Raw genomic sequence first — 19,905 nt, 5'->3', positions numbered from 1 at the left:
ACCTCTTACAATAAAACGTACATTAATGTAAACCTCACACATAGGAGACAAAACCATATGTATAATAATTTGAAATATATTTTCTCTGTTATTTTCTATAAACTATAGTGACATTTTTTAATAATCCACTGCTAGTAGTAAAGTTTTTATGATTAAACACACTGGCCAAATCTGGATTTTCAATTTGTACTATTTATATTTATAAGATTAGTACAATGATAACAGTAATTACACTGAAACATCATATTGGATTTAAAGGCTGATCTCTAAATCTAAAAACTACTGTAGCTTACTTAAGTAAGGTATTCTCCTAGCTTGCATATGGATAAAATCAAAATTTCATCAAATCTTGGAATATTTGTTATGTTTTGATTCAATGGAAAATACTGCCGCTCAAACAAATCAAATGTACAGTTTGTAAATATTTGAAAACGGCTTCTTTATATGTAAATTATTTTTAAATCTGTCATTGCTGGCACAATGCTGTCTTGAAAAACAGTCAAATATGTCAAAACGACCGTTTTTTACGGCTTCATTTCCAATCCTGGAAGCGAACACCGCCCTCGACGTCTATCAGTTTGCGAGTTTCACGAGCAAGCGCCGGCCGTATTAAATTAACAATATCTGTTCAATGAAACAGATGTTAATTATTACAGTTTTGATTAGTGGTTTAAATGGTGCAAGCTCAAGATAATGACTTTAAAAGCTCCATAACGTAAACAAAGCAAAATTTATTGAAACGCCCGGTTAAGAATAAAAGGTAAGATGGCAGTTTGATAACAACTTTTATTCGTACGATTCAAAAATTATATTATACTTAAAAACATTAGAACAATTTGGCCTTAATCGAGTCATAAGTATCCGATGTATAATTTTTAAAAGTTGAATTTTCGTTCAAAAGCGCCAAAACCGGTTACCTTTAATGTTGTAGTGGAAATGAAAAGTAGAAATTATCGTTTGTTCATTATTTGGTTTATATGTATAGACACAGAAATAAACCGGCCATGTTTTAATGTTACTCCCGTCGTTGTAGCTTCAAAGTGTTAGTTCAAACTCGGTTGTGTATACTTTTTGATTCGAGAGAAGTAGAACGGTGAGCGGCGGATTCTCTTTAGAACAACGATTGTGATGATACGCAAACCTGTGTACGTTAAGGCGCCCACCCTCATCACAGACAGGGTTGTAATGGTAAACCTCGTGAGTAATCGAACATAACTTATTATTAATTATTAACTTAATTATTTTAAGACTTTGTGTAAATATTCTATTAAGAGCATGAGAAATGAAATGTTAATTTTCCCAAATCATACTGCTCTATGCGTGAGCACAGAACAGCACTTACCTAAATATGGGTATGTTACATTTAAAGATACACTCCTGAAAATTGAGAGATTTAAATTATGCAATAGGATTCTTAGGAATTCCGAAATGTCTATTCAAATTTAACACCTTGCCTTACTTACGGATTATTGTTTGCTTAATCTAGCCTGGCTAATATTTTAATATACACATTTTAAACCCACTTTCAGCTGATTAAACGGAATAAAGTAGTTTTTTCTAATGTTCTAAAGCTAGTTGGTCCGAGTCATCTTGAGCAACAAGATATGAGTAACCCACTGTCAGTTACAGTTGATTATTTCCCCGCTTGGGGCAGCAGCTGACGGGCACACTAATAGTTAGTTAGCAGTGTTTCTGAGGGATCGCGCTAACATTGCTTTCCCGATAATTTATTTCATTTGCACCTTGACATTTCAGTTTACTGTCTACATAAGTTTGATTATTTTGTAAGGATTCTAAATAGTTGTCTCTTCAATATGAGTGATGAAGAATTCGATTTCGAAAAGTCAGAAATTGCAATATTACCAAACTTATCGATATGGTGAACTGACTCTATTTGATAATATTATATATCTGAAGACGGTTTTCACCGAAATATAGTGCCAATGTTTAAAAAAATATTTTATTTGTACAGTACTTTACTAAAAATAATATATATATATATATATATATATATATATATATATATATATATATAATTAATGATTCCTTATACAAATACATTACTTTTCTGAGAATTTTTCATAGGTTTCTGTAACATCGATTCTTTTATTCAGACGCTAATCTTCACCACAATCACTGTCATTAGTCCGAAAAATTACAAGAACTTTGTTTAAATTATAAATTTAGATCTAATATTTAGTTATAAAATTATGTGGGTTTTTTGGCTATTTAAACACATATAAACAGAAAAGTCCAAATGCAACATAAATGAATCGTAAAAAGTGAGGGCTATGTGGTTTAGTGGTCGAACAGGGAGATCAAGGATCGAGTCCCGACGGAGCAAATACTTTTTGTGATTCAATGATTATTGAAATTAAATTAGGCTATTACTATTTATTAAAATTGTTATTAAACCAATTTAATTTATTGGTTCTTATGATGCATGAAGTGTAATGTTGTAGAAGGAATGCAGATATTTTCATTTCATTTCATTTTAATGTAAATACAATTCGTACAAGTACATGTTTTTTTGAAATGATAATATATATTTATTTTAATAGTCACCTTACTAATAATTTAATCGATTAATTTATGTGCGTCAAGGGTTCAATAGGCCAAGAAGAAGTGGTTCCTAAGTGCCGTAGACCTGGCCATTTTTCATCGACACCTTGATGAGCTTACTACTTGGAGATACATTCTATGTATTGATATCGGACAGTAAAATATAGAAATACATTTTCTAATTTAGGCACTCTCTTAGTAATGTATTGCATTTCCTAATGAATTGCACAAAATACATACATATTCCAAGTTGCTACAAGACCTGACAATGTCCATGAGTCATCGCTGTACCTTTATATTGCTGGAATACTTATGTTAAAAGCAATCTGTATCTTTAAACAATTAAACATTTTCAGGGAAGATCGTCACCCCAGCGGTGCCCTGGAGCTCCACTTGCCCACTCCTCGCCCATAAGAAGTCCTTCTGTGAGCTCGCAGGCAACGTACTCCCCAGGGCTCAGTCCCGTCAGTTCATGTCGCCCGGTGAGCCACTCTACACATTATACAGAGTTATCGAAAAAGAATGCAGCAATTTAAACACTGTATAGCTCCGATTGTATTTGGTACGAAGTGATAATTCAACCACTCGACAAATAGGATTTTCAAAGAGTTAGTTTTCAATTTTGAACAATACTACACTCCGCATGACCTTCAGCTGATGCGCAGAACAGGTGCGCGACAGGAACCCCCCGCGCAGCGATGTATCAACCAGTGCAATGGTGATTGTTAAGCATAAAGCTCAGTGCGTGTTGTGGTTAGCGGGATTTAATTACGTTGTTACTGCTAAGCGCATATTCACACGTATTTATGATAGTGAACTATCTCATAGTAACAGCATTTCATGTTCGTACGAGGAGTTTCCACAAATAATGTCAAGAAGTCTCATGGACAGAATAGAAATCGCTTAGATGCTTTAGAGCTACCAACACAACTCATATTGAAAAAAGTGTAATAATTAATAATAGAATTTGAGTTATGATTTTGTACCGTAGTTATAATCATTCTGCTGAATCGCGGTAGGAAGTAGGCTCTATGTTAACTAGACGCGGTGCGTGGACATTATTTTGTTGGTTTGACCTCTCCAGCTGTTAGAGATGTCAACGGTGATAGGTTCCAGAGCCGGTTGGTTTGAAGAGGGAGGGGTAGTCTTCAAGTCGAGTGCAGAGCGTCTACACGTGCAGTTCAGAAGCCATAATACTTCCTCTATTCCTATACATTTGGGATATAGAGTTAAATTTTACCCGGTGTGTTTTAAGTCGTTTTAAATTTCTTTTTTCCTTTAGTGCGTAATAGTTTTTCAGCCTCCATAGTCTTCAAAGTAGTAAGTCCCGTACCAGCGTTTAGTTTAACATCTTTTGTTTTATACTGTTGTGTTAAAATTTCTAAATTTTGCCATATAACAGAGTCTGATAATTAATAATTCAACTTTTGAAGTAATGTAAATTAGATTTTGATCCTAAAGTTTACATCAAGCATTGTGTAATTTTGATTTTGAATATTTTGAGAAGAGAACTTTTTATTTTATTTTGTTAATTTAAACCTTTTTGGTGAAGTATACATTTTTAGTTTCATTTTTAATTTTGACCAGACTCTAAATTAGATTTGACCGATTGAGAGAAATTTTGAAGAAAAGCAAATCAAGATTTTGTAAAACTTTGTTAAATTTTGAGTGAAATTTAAAATTCGGAATAAATTAAGTATTTCCGAAAAGTTGTCTGATTTATAGAAAATTAGCTCCAGACTTTATAAATAATATGTACTATAATAACGGTACAATTTTTTTAATTGCTGCAATCTTACAATGGCCTGCATTTATTGTACAGTTGTAACTCTTTATTGTCCTTTTCTTTTTAATTTTGTTGAGATTTGTGTTCCATGTAAGGATCATATTCGAGGTCCTGTCAACAATGGTCTTTTGACAAGTATTTCTTCTAGACACGGTGACTTATTGTAACAATTTCTAATTTTACGTTTTTCTACTAAAAAAGTTATTGCACTCACCTTTTTTCTTTCTCATCCATCTCGCCTTTCCAGTGAGCAATAACCAGACACAGTATTATACTGTGCTAATCGTTTATTTGCCCTGTCCTTGGCCTTCAGTTGTCCTCTAGGTTTTTGTTAACAGCCGGAGGTCAATTATGTGAATTCCATCAGTTATGTGAGCTATCTTACAGTGGGTGCGTCTCTACTTTTTATTTGGGACATGTGCCATTTAGTATAAGAATGATAAAGGTAATGCAAAGATAAGCGCCCGTCTGTCTTTCAAAATCAGAATTTTAATTTGTTGCTCTAATGAAAATTATTATTTGTTTATTAACAAGAAATTATAAACCTAGTTTAGTCAATTAATGTGTAAAATAACTTTATTCCAAACAGATCGTTTAACGTATTATTTTTTTAAACTTAAAATATAACATGAAGAATTACTTGTAACAGTTATGGATTTCCTCAGAATCATTAGTTATCCAATCGAAGGTTAAATCTTTCGAAATCGAAAGTTATAAGAAAATCATCTTTTATGTTTTTATTTTCAATGAACATTTTATTCAGTTTTGAAGGAAACGTATAGTTTTTATTAATAGCGTGGTTGTAAGTCATTTTCAGATCAAATAAGTGTGCCTGGCTGGACAGCGTAGCGAACACACAGCGTAGCCAAATTGTGCATAACCTACGTGAAAATTAAGAGTGCATGTACGAGTACTGTGGATACGGTATTTTTCTCGAACAATCCTATGTTTCCCTATTGAAGTTCTTTTAAACTCTTAAGAGTCGAGGAGCCCAAACTTGTGTGCACTTAGGAATTTCATGTTAAGTTCGTAATATATCTGCACTGTGTTGAGTATTTCGAGATGAATAAAAATAGTGTTTATGAAAGCCTTATTGCCTTGAAATGCGTTTTAAATAACACATTTTTTAATTCCAAAGTTTTCCTAAGTGTTGAGGAAATTCCAATAAAATTCACTACATAGGTCAACATCTAACAGGAAATCTTCCAGTACAATTAGTGAGTGCAAGACTTGAACAGTGAACCTGTTTCTTTAGTTTTGTTACAACAAATTTAAACGACTCGCTTTGTGTGAAAGAAAATCATGTTAATGTTAAACATAAATAATAAATTAGCTTCTAATGTGTAATGTAAATATTAGAAATACTTACTTGTGTTTTTCTCTTAATGATTTAACAGAGAGATGATGTACTTAACAGAGCTTTCAATGCAAACCCGAATGCAACTTTTAGTGTATGTCCAGAAGATGAAACTTTAGTGGGAGGCCCAGCAGATGCAACATTTAGTGTGTGCCCAGAAGATGAAACTTTAGTGGGAGGCCCAGCAGATGCAACATTTAGTGTGTGCCCAGAAGATGAAACTTTAGTGGGAGGCCCAGCAGATGCAACCTTTAGTGTTTGCCCTGAAGATGAAACTTTTGTAGGGGGCCGGGCGAATGAAACTTTTAATGTGGGGCGAGGAAATGAAACCTATGCTTGGGAAGATTCAGATGCTGAAGGAATATTTGAGGATATGAGTCTTGAAGATGACGTATTTGAACCACCGGTAAGCTAGTCAAATATTTAATAACGAGAAAATCCCATAAAATTTCACTTTATGAGTTAAATATTAGCTCAGGTTTGATTAATATAAAATTTATCATGTGTTATTACTAATAGTGTAATATTTAGTATGTATAGTTGAGGAGAGATTAGGAAGGATAAAATTAATTTATTATAAAAAAATTTATTTCTGTGTGTAAAAAAATGAAATTTCTGATGGCACCTTAATGCTTGTGGTTTCGGAGTTAAAATAATTTATATCTTGGTAGGTATACAAAAGGTATATAAAAAATGTAACAGAGTTCATATGTGATTATATCTTTGATTATGACGATCGCATAAAGAATGAATCATACCACATGACGTTAATAGAAATTAAATACAGAGTGTAATCATCTTAATAGTATATTATGTGATCTCGTACATAGCGTAGGCGAAACTTTACGTTAGTTTGAATGTTGAGTTCAGCTACAGTTCACTTTCCTTTTATTGCAACGTCTGGTATCTGACTCTGTCTCAGACTGGACTCCTTACACAGATGAGACAACGAGACTGCCACTTGACCTATAGGTGCCTCTGATGTCGAAACGATGTAAAAGATTCGTTTTGTTCTTCTTCTTCGTCGCCGACTTTCTTTGAATCTATTAAAAAAACTTGAATCCTAATTCTAGGATTCCAGTCTGAGACAGCGTCAGATGCCAGACGCTGCAATAAAAGAAAAGTGAACTAGAGCTAAGTTCAATATTGAAATGAAATCAACCCTTCCTACCAAAGCTCTGTTACGTTAATGCTACACATAATGTTGCTTTATCACTATACCTTGTCATAAAAGATGAAAGTGTTTATTAATGTTGTAGGGATGTCCGAGGGTGAAGAAGAAGCCTCCTCCATTAGTGGTACGTACATATAGAAAAAATAATAGATAACATACTATATGACTAAAAACTGTGTGATGACTCAAGTCTGTTAGATGTCACGGACTTTGACCTTGGAATTAGAATAAATTGGTCAGTATAAATTAGTGAATGGATCATACAACAGAAAAGCGGCATAATTAGGGGGGGGGGAAATCTTACCCTCTAAGAGACTTAAGTATATATAAAATATTTGTTTAAAATTACTGTAACTCATCAGAAATGCATTAGTCAAATGCTACATTGAATTATGGTTATTTAATTCATACAAATTTAGATGTATTCTGATTTATTCCATACTATGTAACGCCCCACCTCCCAATTTTATAGGTCCCGACCTGTTCAGTGAAGAAGGGTGTGGGTTAAGTTCACTGAGATCTATTCCTACTGTAATGTCACTAGCTAAGCTCTGGTGGAATGCAAGGGTATTTAATAATATTTTTTAAGGGCGCCACCCCATTTGTAGTTATGTAGATGAATCTGTAGGACGACAATGGGGAATCAATCCTACGGCCCAGGTGGACAGTGACTCAACAGTAAGGCAGATCAAGCCAAAGAAAAAATACACTATTGACTATTCATGCTTGTCCGATTATTAATAGATATAGACACACATACTTTATGACTGAAAGCCTAGTGATTGCCATTCAATACATAATACCCACTGTGATACTGTTAACTGTATGTAATGATCATGTTACGTAAATGCCTCCACTTAATGTCTATGTTTGTTCATTTTCTCTGTTAATTGTATGTCATAGTTTGTCTATTTACTATTGTTATTTTTACTGTCTGCTGTTTTGAAACACTGTTATGAATATCCCTGTTATATTATTTTATATTTTATTATGTTTTTTCTGTTATTACTGTTATTAAGTTATTTCTGTTATTATGTTATCTCTATTAATTGTTATAGTTTATTTATTGTTGCGTTCTTTCATTATGGTATTGTTATAGTTTTAAAACATTTATATACGTATTTATTCTAGCATATATCATGCCTTGCATTAGAGTATAATATTTCCTTTCAGTCTTTCACATGTTTAGTTGAGGAAACTTTTTTGTTTAGGTTAAGTTGTAATTATTGATCTTGAATTATGGATCTTGAATGTAAAAATGGAGTGTGTCCGTTGGAAATAAATAAATGTGATACCAGAATTATGATAAGAGTCAGGGTTATCTGACCTTCCTTGTTATGTGTATTTAAAAATAACAATCAATACTTACTTACATCAATACATCTATATCTATATAAAAATGAAACTGTTCGTGTGTAACAGCATCACTCACAAACGGCTGGACGGATTCGCCTAATTTTTTTTTTAATTTGTTCGTCTTGATCTGTAGAAGGTTATAGGATACTTTTTATCCCTTTCCCGATTCAGGATTCCGCCCCACTGGTTACAGAAATACCCGTAAGAAATGCATTGCAGCAAACATATGTTATTAAGTGAAAGAGTCTTTTCAAATTTTTAATCAGCTGTTCTTTGTAAACATATATAATGCGACAAAAAATATATTTATATATAAATTTCTTTACACTTATAGTTTTAAAGCATAGAGTAAGCTTAAGAGAAACGACAAATTTTGTTTAAACTGTTTCTGCAATCATAATATATAAAAATGAATGTTTGTGTGTTTGTCCTTTATAGACTCAGAAACTATTGGACCGATCACTATGAAAATTTGTATTTTTCTATGTAGAAGGTTTATACGCAATGCCCATTGATGTAACTAACCACCAGGCTGTACTGCAAGATATAAAAGTTATCAAAGCGCCTGCACATTATAAACTGCAATTACAACACAGTAGTTACGTATATTAAAATATCCAAACACTATTTGAAGGCAAAGAAATATACGGGCAAAGCTTAAGAGACGCGTGCGAAGCCGCGGGAAACAGCTAGTACTTTATACTTAACAATCCAATTGAAATTCGCATTCTATTATGGTAATTCAGTTTTACTGGTTCAGTGAAATTCATTAAAAAAAAGGTAAATCAGAAAACCAAACAATGTAATTAAGTGAAGGCAATTTTATTATATCGCAAGGTATACTAGCACCTTCAAAATGATGACAAATTCTAAGAACCTATTATTCAATTGATTGACACACAAAATATTTCAAAATTTGTCAAAGTGATACCAATATTTGGCAATTACTATCGTAATACATAACTAGAATTTACCAAGAAAACTGGCTTAAGATTACACTACAAGAGAATGATAGATTAATACCAAAATACATCAAAAGAATAATTGCAGGTGGCCACCATGCTGAAATATTAACATATTATATTTAACAAGAACACACAACACATTGAAAATACGGTACAACTTAAGTACTAATCATTGGTAGCTTAAATGTATAGTAAAGCTCTTCAATAACACATAAGAAACCAAATCCTTGGTATAATCATCCCAGATGTCCAATTGGATATCTCCTAATGGAAGCGCGGCGCGAATTGTCCGTAGGCCTATGCCTACACGTTCCACGGGAAGTACACTGAAAAGTCTATGATTTTATTGGCTAGCCAATGTTTAATTAAACGGTATAGAATTGTCCCAAACAAAATTATTCATAGAGTGTCAGACTTATCGGTCGAGGAATGCGTGGTCGATCCCGCAACAATGCAGTGGCAGTCCACGGTAGGGAGGCTCGTGGTAGCCCTGTCTGGTCAGTTGGCCGTGGCAGGGCGCGGGGCGTCCAGGGGCGGTGTGCGTCCGTGCAGGCTCTGACAGAGCAACGGTGATGGTGACCGTTCCAGGGCCGGTCGTAGCCGTAGATGAAACCCTACAAAATTCCTATCTTAATAGCATCACATAGCTATGGGCTTAATATACATATAAACATATACATATTTACATATACATACATAATTACAGAAATAACTATTGTGTTGTGACTTGACATACAATGCATACAGTACATATTCCTAACAAGATTCTCACTTTTCGACATAAATTTATTTATCGCCATATTAATCTTTACAAAATAACTACTGACTAAGATAGTCTAGTTTCAACTATTTTGGACAATAGACATAAATTTTAAGCCAGCAAACATAAAATTTACAAACCTTAAGTTGTCCACTGAGAGCTAGTTACAGTTTCCCTGTTTAGAACATGATACAAAAGAAATAGTGACTGTACGTTTCAAAGATAAAATTTTATACAATTTACTAACCAAAACTACACAAATTATTTACATACCATTTATTATCTGCAATTTTTATTCCACGGACTATTTTAACCCTGCACTTAATGTTTTCCCAAATTTGAAATGACAGATAAATCAGAATATTGCTTTAACGTAATAATAATTAGGATACTATTAATGCCAGTATAAAAAAATGACTGGAGTGCTATAGGCCCAATTTATTAAATTTACTTAATAATAAACTTTTGCAAATGGCCTATTAATGAATGTCGAGGCATGAATAGTCAACCAATTTCAAATACCATTTAATGCCAATAAGTTAATATCACCATGAATTTTCACTGTACATAGTTACAAAATCATGATTTTTAAATGAAAAAATTCTGCCTTACCTCTTAATAAAATCCACAGGGGTTTTAAATAGCCAGAGAAGAGGGTTCCTGACGACCTTTACATCAACGGAGTCTAACGCCAACTGCCTGTAGAAGAATTTCGTACATCCTGACTGTAACTCTCGTGTACAAACTTGTGGGGTCCATAGTTCAATTGGGGAAAGTACGGGTGGCAACGTTTTTAGCGGTTGGAATTTAATTTCTCCTTCAGTACAGGATAGGCAAATGCAAGTCTTGAATGTCACGGAAATGCAGGGTTGTTGAAGGCGTCCCTCCAACATAGCTAAATTACGATCGGTTGATCAGACCGTTGACCCCAAAAGTATTTTTCACGTAACGATGACGTTACAACTACCTGGCGTTGTGTACTCTTCGATCAGATTTACCCAATCCCCTCCCACCAAAAACCAAGTCCTGGTTACTCAACTGCACCAAAATAAATATTTAATAAGTACCTTTATACAGTACCAAGTCCTGAAAAATAAATGCATTTGATGTTTTTGGGGAATTTTACTAACGAGGAACGCGTAGCGAACAGTGTTTTGGGATGATTTATGAATAATGTTCACAAAATTATTAATCAGAATTTGAGGGTTATTTTGCTTAAAATCCTATCTTTACTAGAATGGAACTTGTCATTACTTGTACGCCTTTTACTCACAATTCATAAAACAGCAGCAATAAATGTGATAAACATTGTTTTTTTATTAATTTACTAATGAGTAAAATCATTAGTAAATTATGAGTATAATCATCAGTATACTAATGAAAAACAAAAACTCACGTTAACTATATACGTAAGTTAGATAGCTCGTGGTTCGTTAAAAAAAGTGTAAAAAATAATGTATTCTTTTAGCTTTATAGTTTTTTATACTAAGTACGTTAGAGCGACATAAACGAAAAGCGAAAATAAACACTCAAACGGATTTACGAGTGTAAATTAGTTAATTAATGTGAAAGAAATGTGTTAACGCTTATTTTATTCTATATTTTTCTCACATCAGGATATGAAGTCACCGACCTCAAAATGCCTTAAAGAGGAGATTCTTTAAATTATATATGGCCAGGACGATTTTGAAATAAATTCCAAGCTTTTAATCTCATCTTGTCGCGGAATTTTACCTATTACAGATGTATAGTTTAATGCTCACTGACACTATCATGAAAACCCGAGTTATCCGAAAATTTTATGACTGCATATATTCCCATCAATTAATTTAAAATTTTATAAGTAAACAAGCATATCTAAGTACGTATTTATAAAACGTTACTTGTTAAAATAACAAGCATCGAGTATTTCAGGATTGAGTTTCATTATTATTTTTTGTACCCTCAACACATCTGCTTTACATTTCATATTTTATATATATATATATATATATATATATATATATATATATATATATATATATATATATATATATATATATATATTATGAAATAACTTCAGGAAATATTTTTCAGATCCAAGAAGATTTAAATGAAACGTTTACTATTCGAGCTCCAGGACAAGGGTTTGCAAAACAAAATACGGATTCTCCTCTCAATGAAACTTACGAGGTTGGTTCTTCTCTAAGTATAACACTCAAGATGGAGGAACCTCATAATGCAACTTTCGAAATCGATAGACCTCATAATGCAACTTTCGAAATGAATAGTCCTCATAATGCAACTTATGAAATGGAAAGGCCTCATAATGCAACTTTCGAAATTGATTGTCCACAAGGCGCACCTTCAAATTCACAATCGGTAAGGCATTACAAAAAAAATTTATTACGAAATGTTGTTACAAGAAATTTCAGCTCTCACAACACTATTGATTTATAAATACAAATTCCCTGTAGTTGTTATATTGAGAGGAAATACAATTATAACTGGCGTGTAACAATACTGATTGTTGTAATACCAAGAAAGGATATTACTTCATTTGACTTATTTTCTCCAGAAAACAGGCATTTTATAATATAAAAGGGAATTATGTAAAGCAGAGTCAGCACACATACAGCAGAAAGCGAATTTCTTGGTCCTTAATCTTATCATAATACATTTTTGAAAGGAGTAATATTTTTTGGATAGTTAAAAACATTTAGAGTGTTATCGTATAACTTTTTACTGTATCAATACCGAATTAAATTTGTGGATAACTTAGGGTATCATGATAGTCTCAGTGGGTGTTAAACTATACATCTGTACCAGTTAATAATTACGCGACAGGATGAGATGCAAAGTTAGGAATTTATTTAAAAATCATAATGGCCATAGATAATTGAAAGAATTTTCTTTTAAAGGTAACCATTTTGATGTCGTTAACTTCATATCCTGCTGTGGGAAACATGTAGAGTGAAATGAGAGTTAACTCGTTTCTTTTACATTAACTAACTAATTAACACTCGTAGATCCATCGGGATGTTTAATACAAATTTAGTCTCTTTATGTCGTTTTAAAATACTTAGTATACAAAGCTATAAAGCTAAATTAAAAGATGATTTTGTTAAGTTGTTTAAAGCACCACGTTTTTTAAAAAACTACGAGCTGTCTAGCTGATATAGTTAACGTAAGTTTTTGTTTTTCATTGGTAGTAATAGTAAATAATTAAAAGACAATCTTTAACACATTTATTGCTGCTGTTTTATGAGTTGTGTGTAAAAGACGTACGAGTAGTGGCAGGTTCCATTCAAATAAAATACAGGGTTTTAAACATAATAACCTCAAATTCAGATTAATTCCAAAATACTGTTTTCTCCACATTCCTCGTTCATAAAATTCCCCAAAAAGATCAAATGCACTTATTTTTCAATGCAATATAAAGGTACTTATTAAACGTTTTTGGTGCAGTTACGTAACGAGGACTTGGTTTTTGTGGGAGGGGGTTGGGTAAATCTGATCGCAGAGCACACAACGCCAGGTAGTATAGAATAAATCAGAATACATCTAAATGTGTATGAATTGAATAGCCATAATTCAAGGAGGCATTTGACTGATGCATTTCAGAAAAGTTGAACTGATTTTAAACAAATATTCGATTTATACTTAGGGCTCTTGGAGAGGGAGATTCTATCCCCTCCCCCCTTTATTATACCACTGCTCAGCTGTATGATCCATTCACTAATTTACACTCACCAATTTATTCTAATTCCGAGGTCAAAGACCGAGACATCTAGCAGACTGGGGTTATCATATAGTTTTGTGCCATATAGTAAGTTGTCTATTATGTTTTCTATATGTAAGTACCATTAATGGAGGAGGCTTCTTCTTCACCCTCGGAAATGCCTGCAAAATTAATATCCAACCAGCAAACAGGCATTTTTATAATATAAAATGCAATGAGGTAAAGTAGAGTCAGCACAGTTACTGCAGAAGCGAATGTCTCGGTCCTCAATCTTGCATAAGTATTTTTATAAGGAATAATTTTTACTGCATAGTTAAAAACATATGGAGTGTTATATTTTATAGCTGTTAGTTAAATTACCATATTGATACGGTAAAAAGTTTTGCTTTAACGAGAAATGTATTGGCTCTTCCGTTGATTTGTAGTATAGTTTAGGCATTAAAATTTAACATCAAATAAGTAAAAAAAGTCCGCACAGTGCAAACATTACAATAATGGCGATACATGGGTTTTTTCTAAATTTTTCGTATACTTAACTAACAAACCATAATGTAACAAATCTTATTCTGTAAATATTTATATTTATTTAACATTTAAGAAAATTTCAAGAAAACCATTTTAAATTTATGTGCTGATCGACAAGCTATTAATAATTCCTTGATAATTCTGCTCAAATATAATAAAATAAAAATTAATAATTAGAAAAATATGTATTTTTCCTTTAATAAAAACGATCATACACGTAGCTTTTGGAATGGTATATATGCTAGTTATTAAAAATTGTGTTGATTGCACAAATTGACACATAATGGATTGCTATTCCTTTAACAATATCATTTTGAAAATTGACGAAATAACTTTAAAATAGTGCTCGACAAAACATAGCGTATACAATGACTTTTGTGATGGCAAAAATGAAACTGAGTTCAAACAGATCAACACCTCCTATTGGTGTTGATAAAACTAATAAAACTAATGTTGATAAACTATAGACGTGTCAAAACTAACAGGCAATCTGCTGTTATTTTTAACTTTTGTACATACATACACCAAACTAAATTTAGTGTAATAAAATGTTGGTACCCACAGCAGAATTGGATTTTTTGTTATTGGTTTTAAACTTTAAAAATATACCTTTATCTAAAAACATGTAAATACGTATATTTATAATACTTGTTTTATAATAAAATTGTTTATAACTTCGTTAAAATAATGCAATAGCCTAAAAATTATAATTTTTACTTTTCAATGCAGCTGTTTGAACGGTGGTTCTCAGTAGTTCTTATGTCAAATGGTTTTGGTACATGTTTCCCACTATCAATATTTAATCCAAAGTTGAAAGAGCCAGACACGCAAAAAAGGCTAGGCAAGGTTTGAAGTTCGGAATCGTAGTCTCAGAGGTTTATATGGAGACTAGAGTACGCGAACATATGCACTTAGATACGTCACGTTTTATTTCAGTGGTACATTTTACAGTTCCTGCAGTTTAAAAAGGTGGTTATTTTATAGATTGAAGAACTGGTGTATAACACAATGTTTTTACGTCCTTGAGCCTACTTCCTATAAGCACGATGGTACTGTATAATTGTATGACTATAACCGACGTTATGTGTTCCTATTTACCAAAACGTATCAATTGGAATACAACTTCATTATTTTTTGTTTCAGGAAGGAGGGATAGATGACTGTTTGAGAGAAAGGGTGAGTAATAACAAAATGAGTAAAAACACCTGTATATATTCAAAACACAATAATGCAATGTCTATACAATTTTCGTGTACTCTTAAACACATATTTATTAAATAAAAGTTTCTATCAAAGTCCTACCTTCAGCCATAAATAAAGAAAATGAAACGAAATTGCAAGTTCATAATAGTAGTTTAATAATACAATTTCTAAGTATGCACGTATTGAAAGTTAAATTCTACTATTTAATCTCAGTTTATATGTATAACCGAAATTGTGCTTTCTGTTACCAGATTGAGCAGAGCCAGGAGCGAGTGCGTACTCTCATCGGCAAATTGCAGGCCTTGATCAATACCACACAGGTTAGACATCTAATTTAATTCATGGAAAAATCTAGTTTCAATAGGCTTGTAACATACAATATATACAATAAAAAAATGTAGTGTTATTTAAAAGTCTCATTTAAAAGTGTTGTGCTATGAGCGGCAGCTGTATCAGTGACATAAATACGTATTACCAATGAAAGATCTCATTGAAATTGTATTTTTTCATGTGGAAACGCAACTATTTATATTAATTGAAATAAATGAAAAGATTCAGTCAACCTCCCTTATTTTAATAACGGTCCTGTAAAGAAGCTATATAATAGACTGCATTTATACATTTTGTACGTACATTGTCAATTTAAGGTTTTGTTAACTTTCTCACAAGTTAATCTAAATAAATATGAATATTTGCATCTTAAATTGACAAAAAATTCAATGCCAAAGTCAAGTCGTGCAAATAACAATATGAATGAGAATATATAATTTAAGCCCATGTTTCTGCCATGTTAAGCCCAACTGCAAAACTGTAACATGGAAAACCTAATTGACAACAGTAAAATATCACAACACTATGTGGCGAGGATACGCTACATGAAGGATAATAGTATTTCGGACGTTTTTCATTGTTACGTATTACAAAACTTATAACACTATGTTTCGAGGATTGAAAATCCATCCTCTTCCTTCCTCAGGTGTCAAAACCCTGATATATAAAAATCTTAAAAAATTGAAATTCAGCAATGGACTACCACTTAAAGTTTCTTGTGATACCTGTCTGGTGCATCAAGTGCATGAATTCCAGACTGGAGAGAATGAACCCAAGCGATGTCGACAGAAATCTGGTTAAGCTCCAGTCAAGCTCTGTGATTACCGCGTATACCTGTAACAAACAACATGCCTGTATGTCTGTCTGTCCGTGTGATAGAACAAAAAATTCAAAAAGATAATTTGAGGTAGAACAACTATATTTTGTATACGTGTTTTTATTTACCATAGGAAACACCTGCTGCTCGGTATGCGTACACTTCAATAAAGGAAACTCAAAAGGCCTAGCATTGCACGCTGAAAATATTCTACGTAATTAGAACGTAAAGGACATGTATAGTTAAAAATGGAATAGAGAAGGAAACAGGATTTTTCCGGCCGGACATTTGCCATTGTCCAGTGAAACAAGAAATCAGTAACACTGCGTTTCGAGATCTGCAATCTGATCTCTTCTTCAGGTAAAGAACTAACCTAATACATAATTACAAACTAGGTTAAAATAAACAAATCTTACCAAAGCGTTGTGGCACGCCTAAGTCAGGAATCGCAACCACTATGTTGTTTGTCAACTTCACTAACTCTATAAATATACACTTAATAAAAAACTATACACAACACTAATCATTAAAACTGAACTACGGAATACAGGTCAGAATACGTCTTCATTCGTCTACTAACCACCTACGACTGAACAGAGGGCACTAGCCAATGGTAATCGTCATGGCAGACAAAAACAAGATGGCGGAAATAAAAAGGAAGGGGGACAGGAATAGGCCCTTTCGTTATTATTGGTTCATGCGAAATGAACTTCTTAAAACCATAATGTTACTGTCCGGAAAAATCCGGAAAAAAATTTCCGCAAAAATCCTGTTTCCTTCACAATCCTTCCATCGTCAAAAATAACCTTCAAACGAAGAAGGAATAGAGAACTTATTACCATTAATTATAAATTCCGGATTGACAGGAACCAAGAGCACTTCAATTCGTCACACCCGCAATCAGCGAAGGTGGTAAACTGTACAATGACATCGTTTAGGTTCATTTCTCAGTCGGGACTTTTCGCGTATTGTGATAAATTGGTCGAGTGGCAATCTATTGCCACACGTTTCAGGTTTTAAGTGAATGTTTGTGTATTAGGCTTTTACACCTGAGGAAGAGGGTAGATTTTAATCCTCGAAACGTAGTATTATACTTTCTGTATCATGCAATGATAGCAAATATTCGATATACTATACAAATTATATTATTGTTCAAGTTATAAATACAGTGATTAGACTAGTAATGTCGAAACATACAATAAGGAGATAGTCATTTTTAACTAAACCAAAATTACATTATATTCAGCTTGAGTTAAATTTTAAGGCGTTTATTTTTTTGACGTTAAATATTTGTTGTGTTTGTTTCAGCAATGCAAAAGAGAAGATCTTAACAGAACCTACTAGTCTCACTGAAGGACGCCGCTGGTAGCGATGGACGGTGGCTGATAATTCCTACCTACTCCATTTAAAACAATAAAAAACGAATAAAATATTTTAAAATTGTGCATTTAATATATCTCAACGAAACTCTAAATTTGACTTTCCTTAGTTGCTAAAGAATAACGTCATAGTGAAAATATTTAATATTTCAATGAGCGCTGCAAATGATGTCATTATCTGTATTATAATAAAAGCTTATTAGGTAAAAGCTTGTCCTAACATTTTAAAGGATGGATAAGAAAAGATCAAACTACGAGCAGCCTTTAAGATGAAACAAAAATATCTACATTGTTAAAATTGCTATAACGTCATAGTGAAAATATTTAATATTACAATGACCGCTGCAAATAATGTGATTATCTGTATTATTATAAAAGCTTATTAGGTAAAAGCTTATCTTCTAATTTTAAAGGATGGATAAGAAAATATCAAACTACGAGCAGCCTTTAAGATGAAACAAAAATAGCTACATTGTTACAAGTGCTAAATTGTTTATTAATTAATTAATGCACGATAAATTAATTGTCATGCAATAGAGCTTAAGGCTTAGCCAATGTGTCAAATTAATCGTTTTGACAGGTATCTTTCCTGCAACACCGTTAAAAGTTATATACATGGATAGAAAATAGTAGACCGCTTTATATACCTCTTGAAAAATTTTATAAACAAGGACGGGTTTGATTTATTTTACTAAAAAAATTCAAAAGGCTTTTATTTAAACACCTAATATTGAAACGAGTTGATTATTTCTTATAAATATATCTTTTATAGATTAGTAATGCAAATTTCAACTGAAAAGTATAGAGATAAATCCAGTAAAAAATAAAACTGGTAGCTGGCAGAGGAAGCATTTCAGAAACAACTTAATGGGAACATTTTCTTTATTTTTGCACATACAACCGTGGACCAAGGGCCTGAATTATATCCGTACATTCTAAAAAACCTTTTGAAATACTGAAATCATACAGAAAATTTTTCATTTTAATAAAGAGTATTTTAAATAGAGTCATTTCAGGTTTGGTTGCATGGTCAGAATTTAAGCTTGCAGACGTAACAAATCTATTGCTGCATTTAACCTTGAACTTCTCAAAACCGTGTACATTTTGAATTACCTGAGAAATTAAAACCAAAAATATGTGAAAATGATACTATGTATGTATTTAGTACGTTGTTTTTAAATGATATTAGAGTTCCAAAGAAAGCATACATAAAATTTTTTATTTGTGTTATGTTTAGCAAATGTTAAATGTTTTAACTAGCACTTACTTGCGTTCTCGCACACACGCTGGGCATTTTTTTAAATGTCATTCTAAACACTCCTGATACAAATAAAAGCCACCGAAAGATGTTTCAATCTCTTGAAAAATTTAATATTTATAATTAAAGAGCAATGTTTTGCGACCATTGTGTCTAGAAGTGAATAAGGTGTTATATGTATGTGTGGAATAACTCGAATATCTCTCAAAAAACGCATAATACTTGATTGAATAAGTTCACATTATTTCAGTAACAATATTGTACTAGTTAGGCCATGTGAATGTTGAATTTAGCCCTAGTTCACCTTCCTCTTACGTGCAGCATCTGAAATCTGATGCTGTTGCAGAGTTGACTCCTGAAATATGGAGTCATGTTCGTCTGAAGGGATCCAAAAATTGTCGGTGAGAAGCACGAAGATGCTCAAAACCAGGACGCTCAGCATGATTTTAGATGTTGCACGTAACAGCAAGGTTAACGTTCTTAATAATGTAATACATTAAATGCCATGATGTAATAAATGATTGGGCTCTTTGTAATTTTGAAACAGGCATATTTTAGGTATATATTATTTCAAGCAGAATGCGACTGGCTCTCATTTTTAAAATATGGGTATGTACAAGCACTTCAGGTTCGGATAAATTTTATTTTTCAAAATGGTTGAATTTGTTTTGTATCCCCGATCAAAAAAATATATATACACAAGTAATAGACG

At 32.6% G+C, this 19,905-nt stretch overlaps 1 protein-coding gene across 5 annotated transcripts in view; it reads left to right on the top strand.

Moving 5' to 3' along the window:
* LOC124362989 overlaps nucleotides 1-18,030 on the top strand; it is a 36,355-nt gene extending 18,325 nt beyond the window's left edge. The window contains exons 8-15 of one of the 5 annotated variants that reach the window (XM_046817968.1): nucleotides 2,919-3,044; nucleotides 5,746-5,812; nucleotides 5,867-6,111; nucleotides 6,965-7,003; nucleotides 12,037-12,321; nucleotides 15,350-15,382; nucleotides 15,661-15,729; nucleotides 17,865-18,030. In XM_046817968.1, coding sequence (XP_046673924.1) covers nucleotides 2,919-3,044; nucleotides 5,746-5,812; nucleotides 5,867-6,111; nucleotides 6,965-7,003; nucleotides 12,037-12,321; nucleotides 15,350-15,382; nucleotides 15,661-15,729; nucleotides 17,865-17,900 — 900 coding nt within the window. In that variant the 3' untranslated portion in view covers nucleotides 17,901-18,030. Of the gene's footprint in view, nucleotides 1-2,918; nucleotides 3,045-5,745; nucleotides 6,112-6,964; nucleotides 7,004-12,036; nucleotides 12,322-15,349; nucleotides 15,383-15,660; nucleotides 15,730-17,864 lie in introns of all 5 variants that reach the window. The other 4 variants (XM_046817969.1, XM_046817967.1, XM_046817970.1 and 1 more) reach the window with 4 other exon arrangements.
* The last annotated feature ends 1,875 nt before the right edge of the window (nucleotides 18,031-19,905 follow it).

Source organism: Homalodisca vitripennis, chromosome 5 (assembly GCF_021130785.1).
Source record: "Homalodisca vitripennis isolate AUS2020 chromosome 5, UT_GWSS_2.1, whole genome shotgun sequence".
Taxonomy (NCBI): Eukaryota; Metazoa; Arthropoda; class Insecta; order Hemiptera; family Cicadellidae; genus Homalodisca; species Homalodisca vitripennis.
This window is presented reverse-complemented; position numbering and strand designations above follow the sequence as displayed.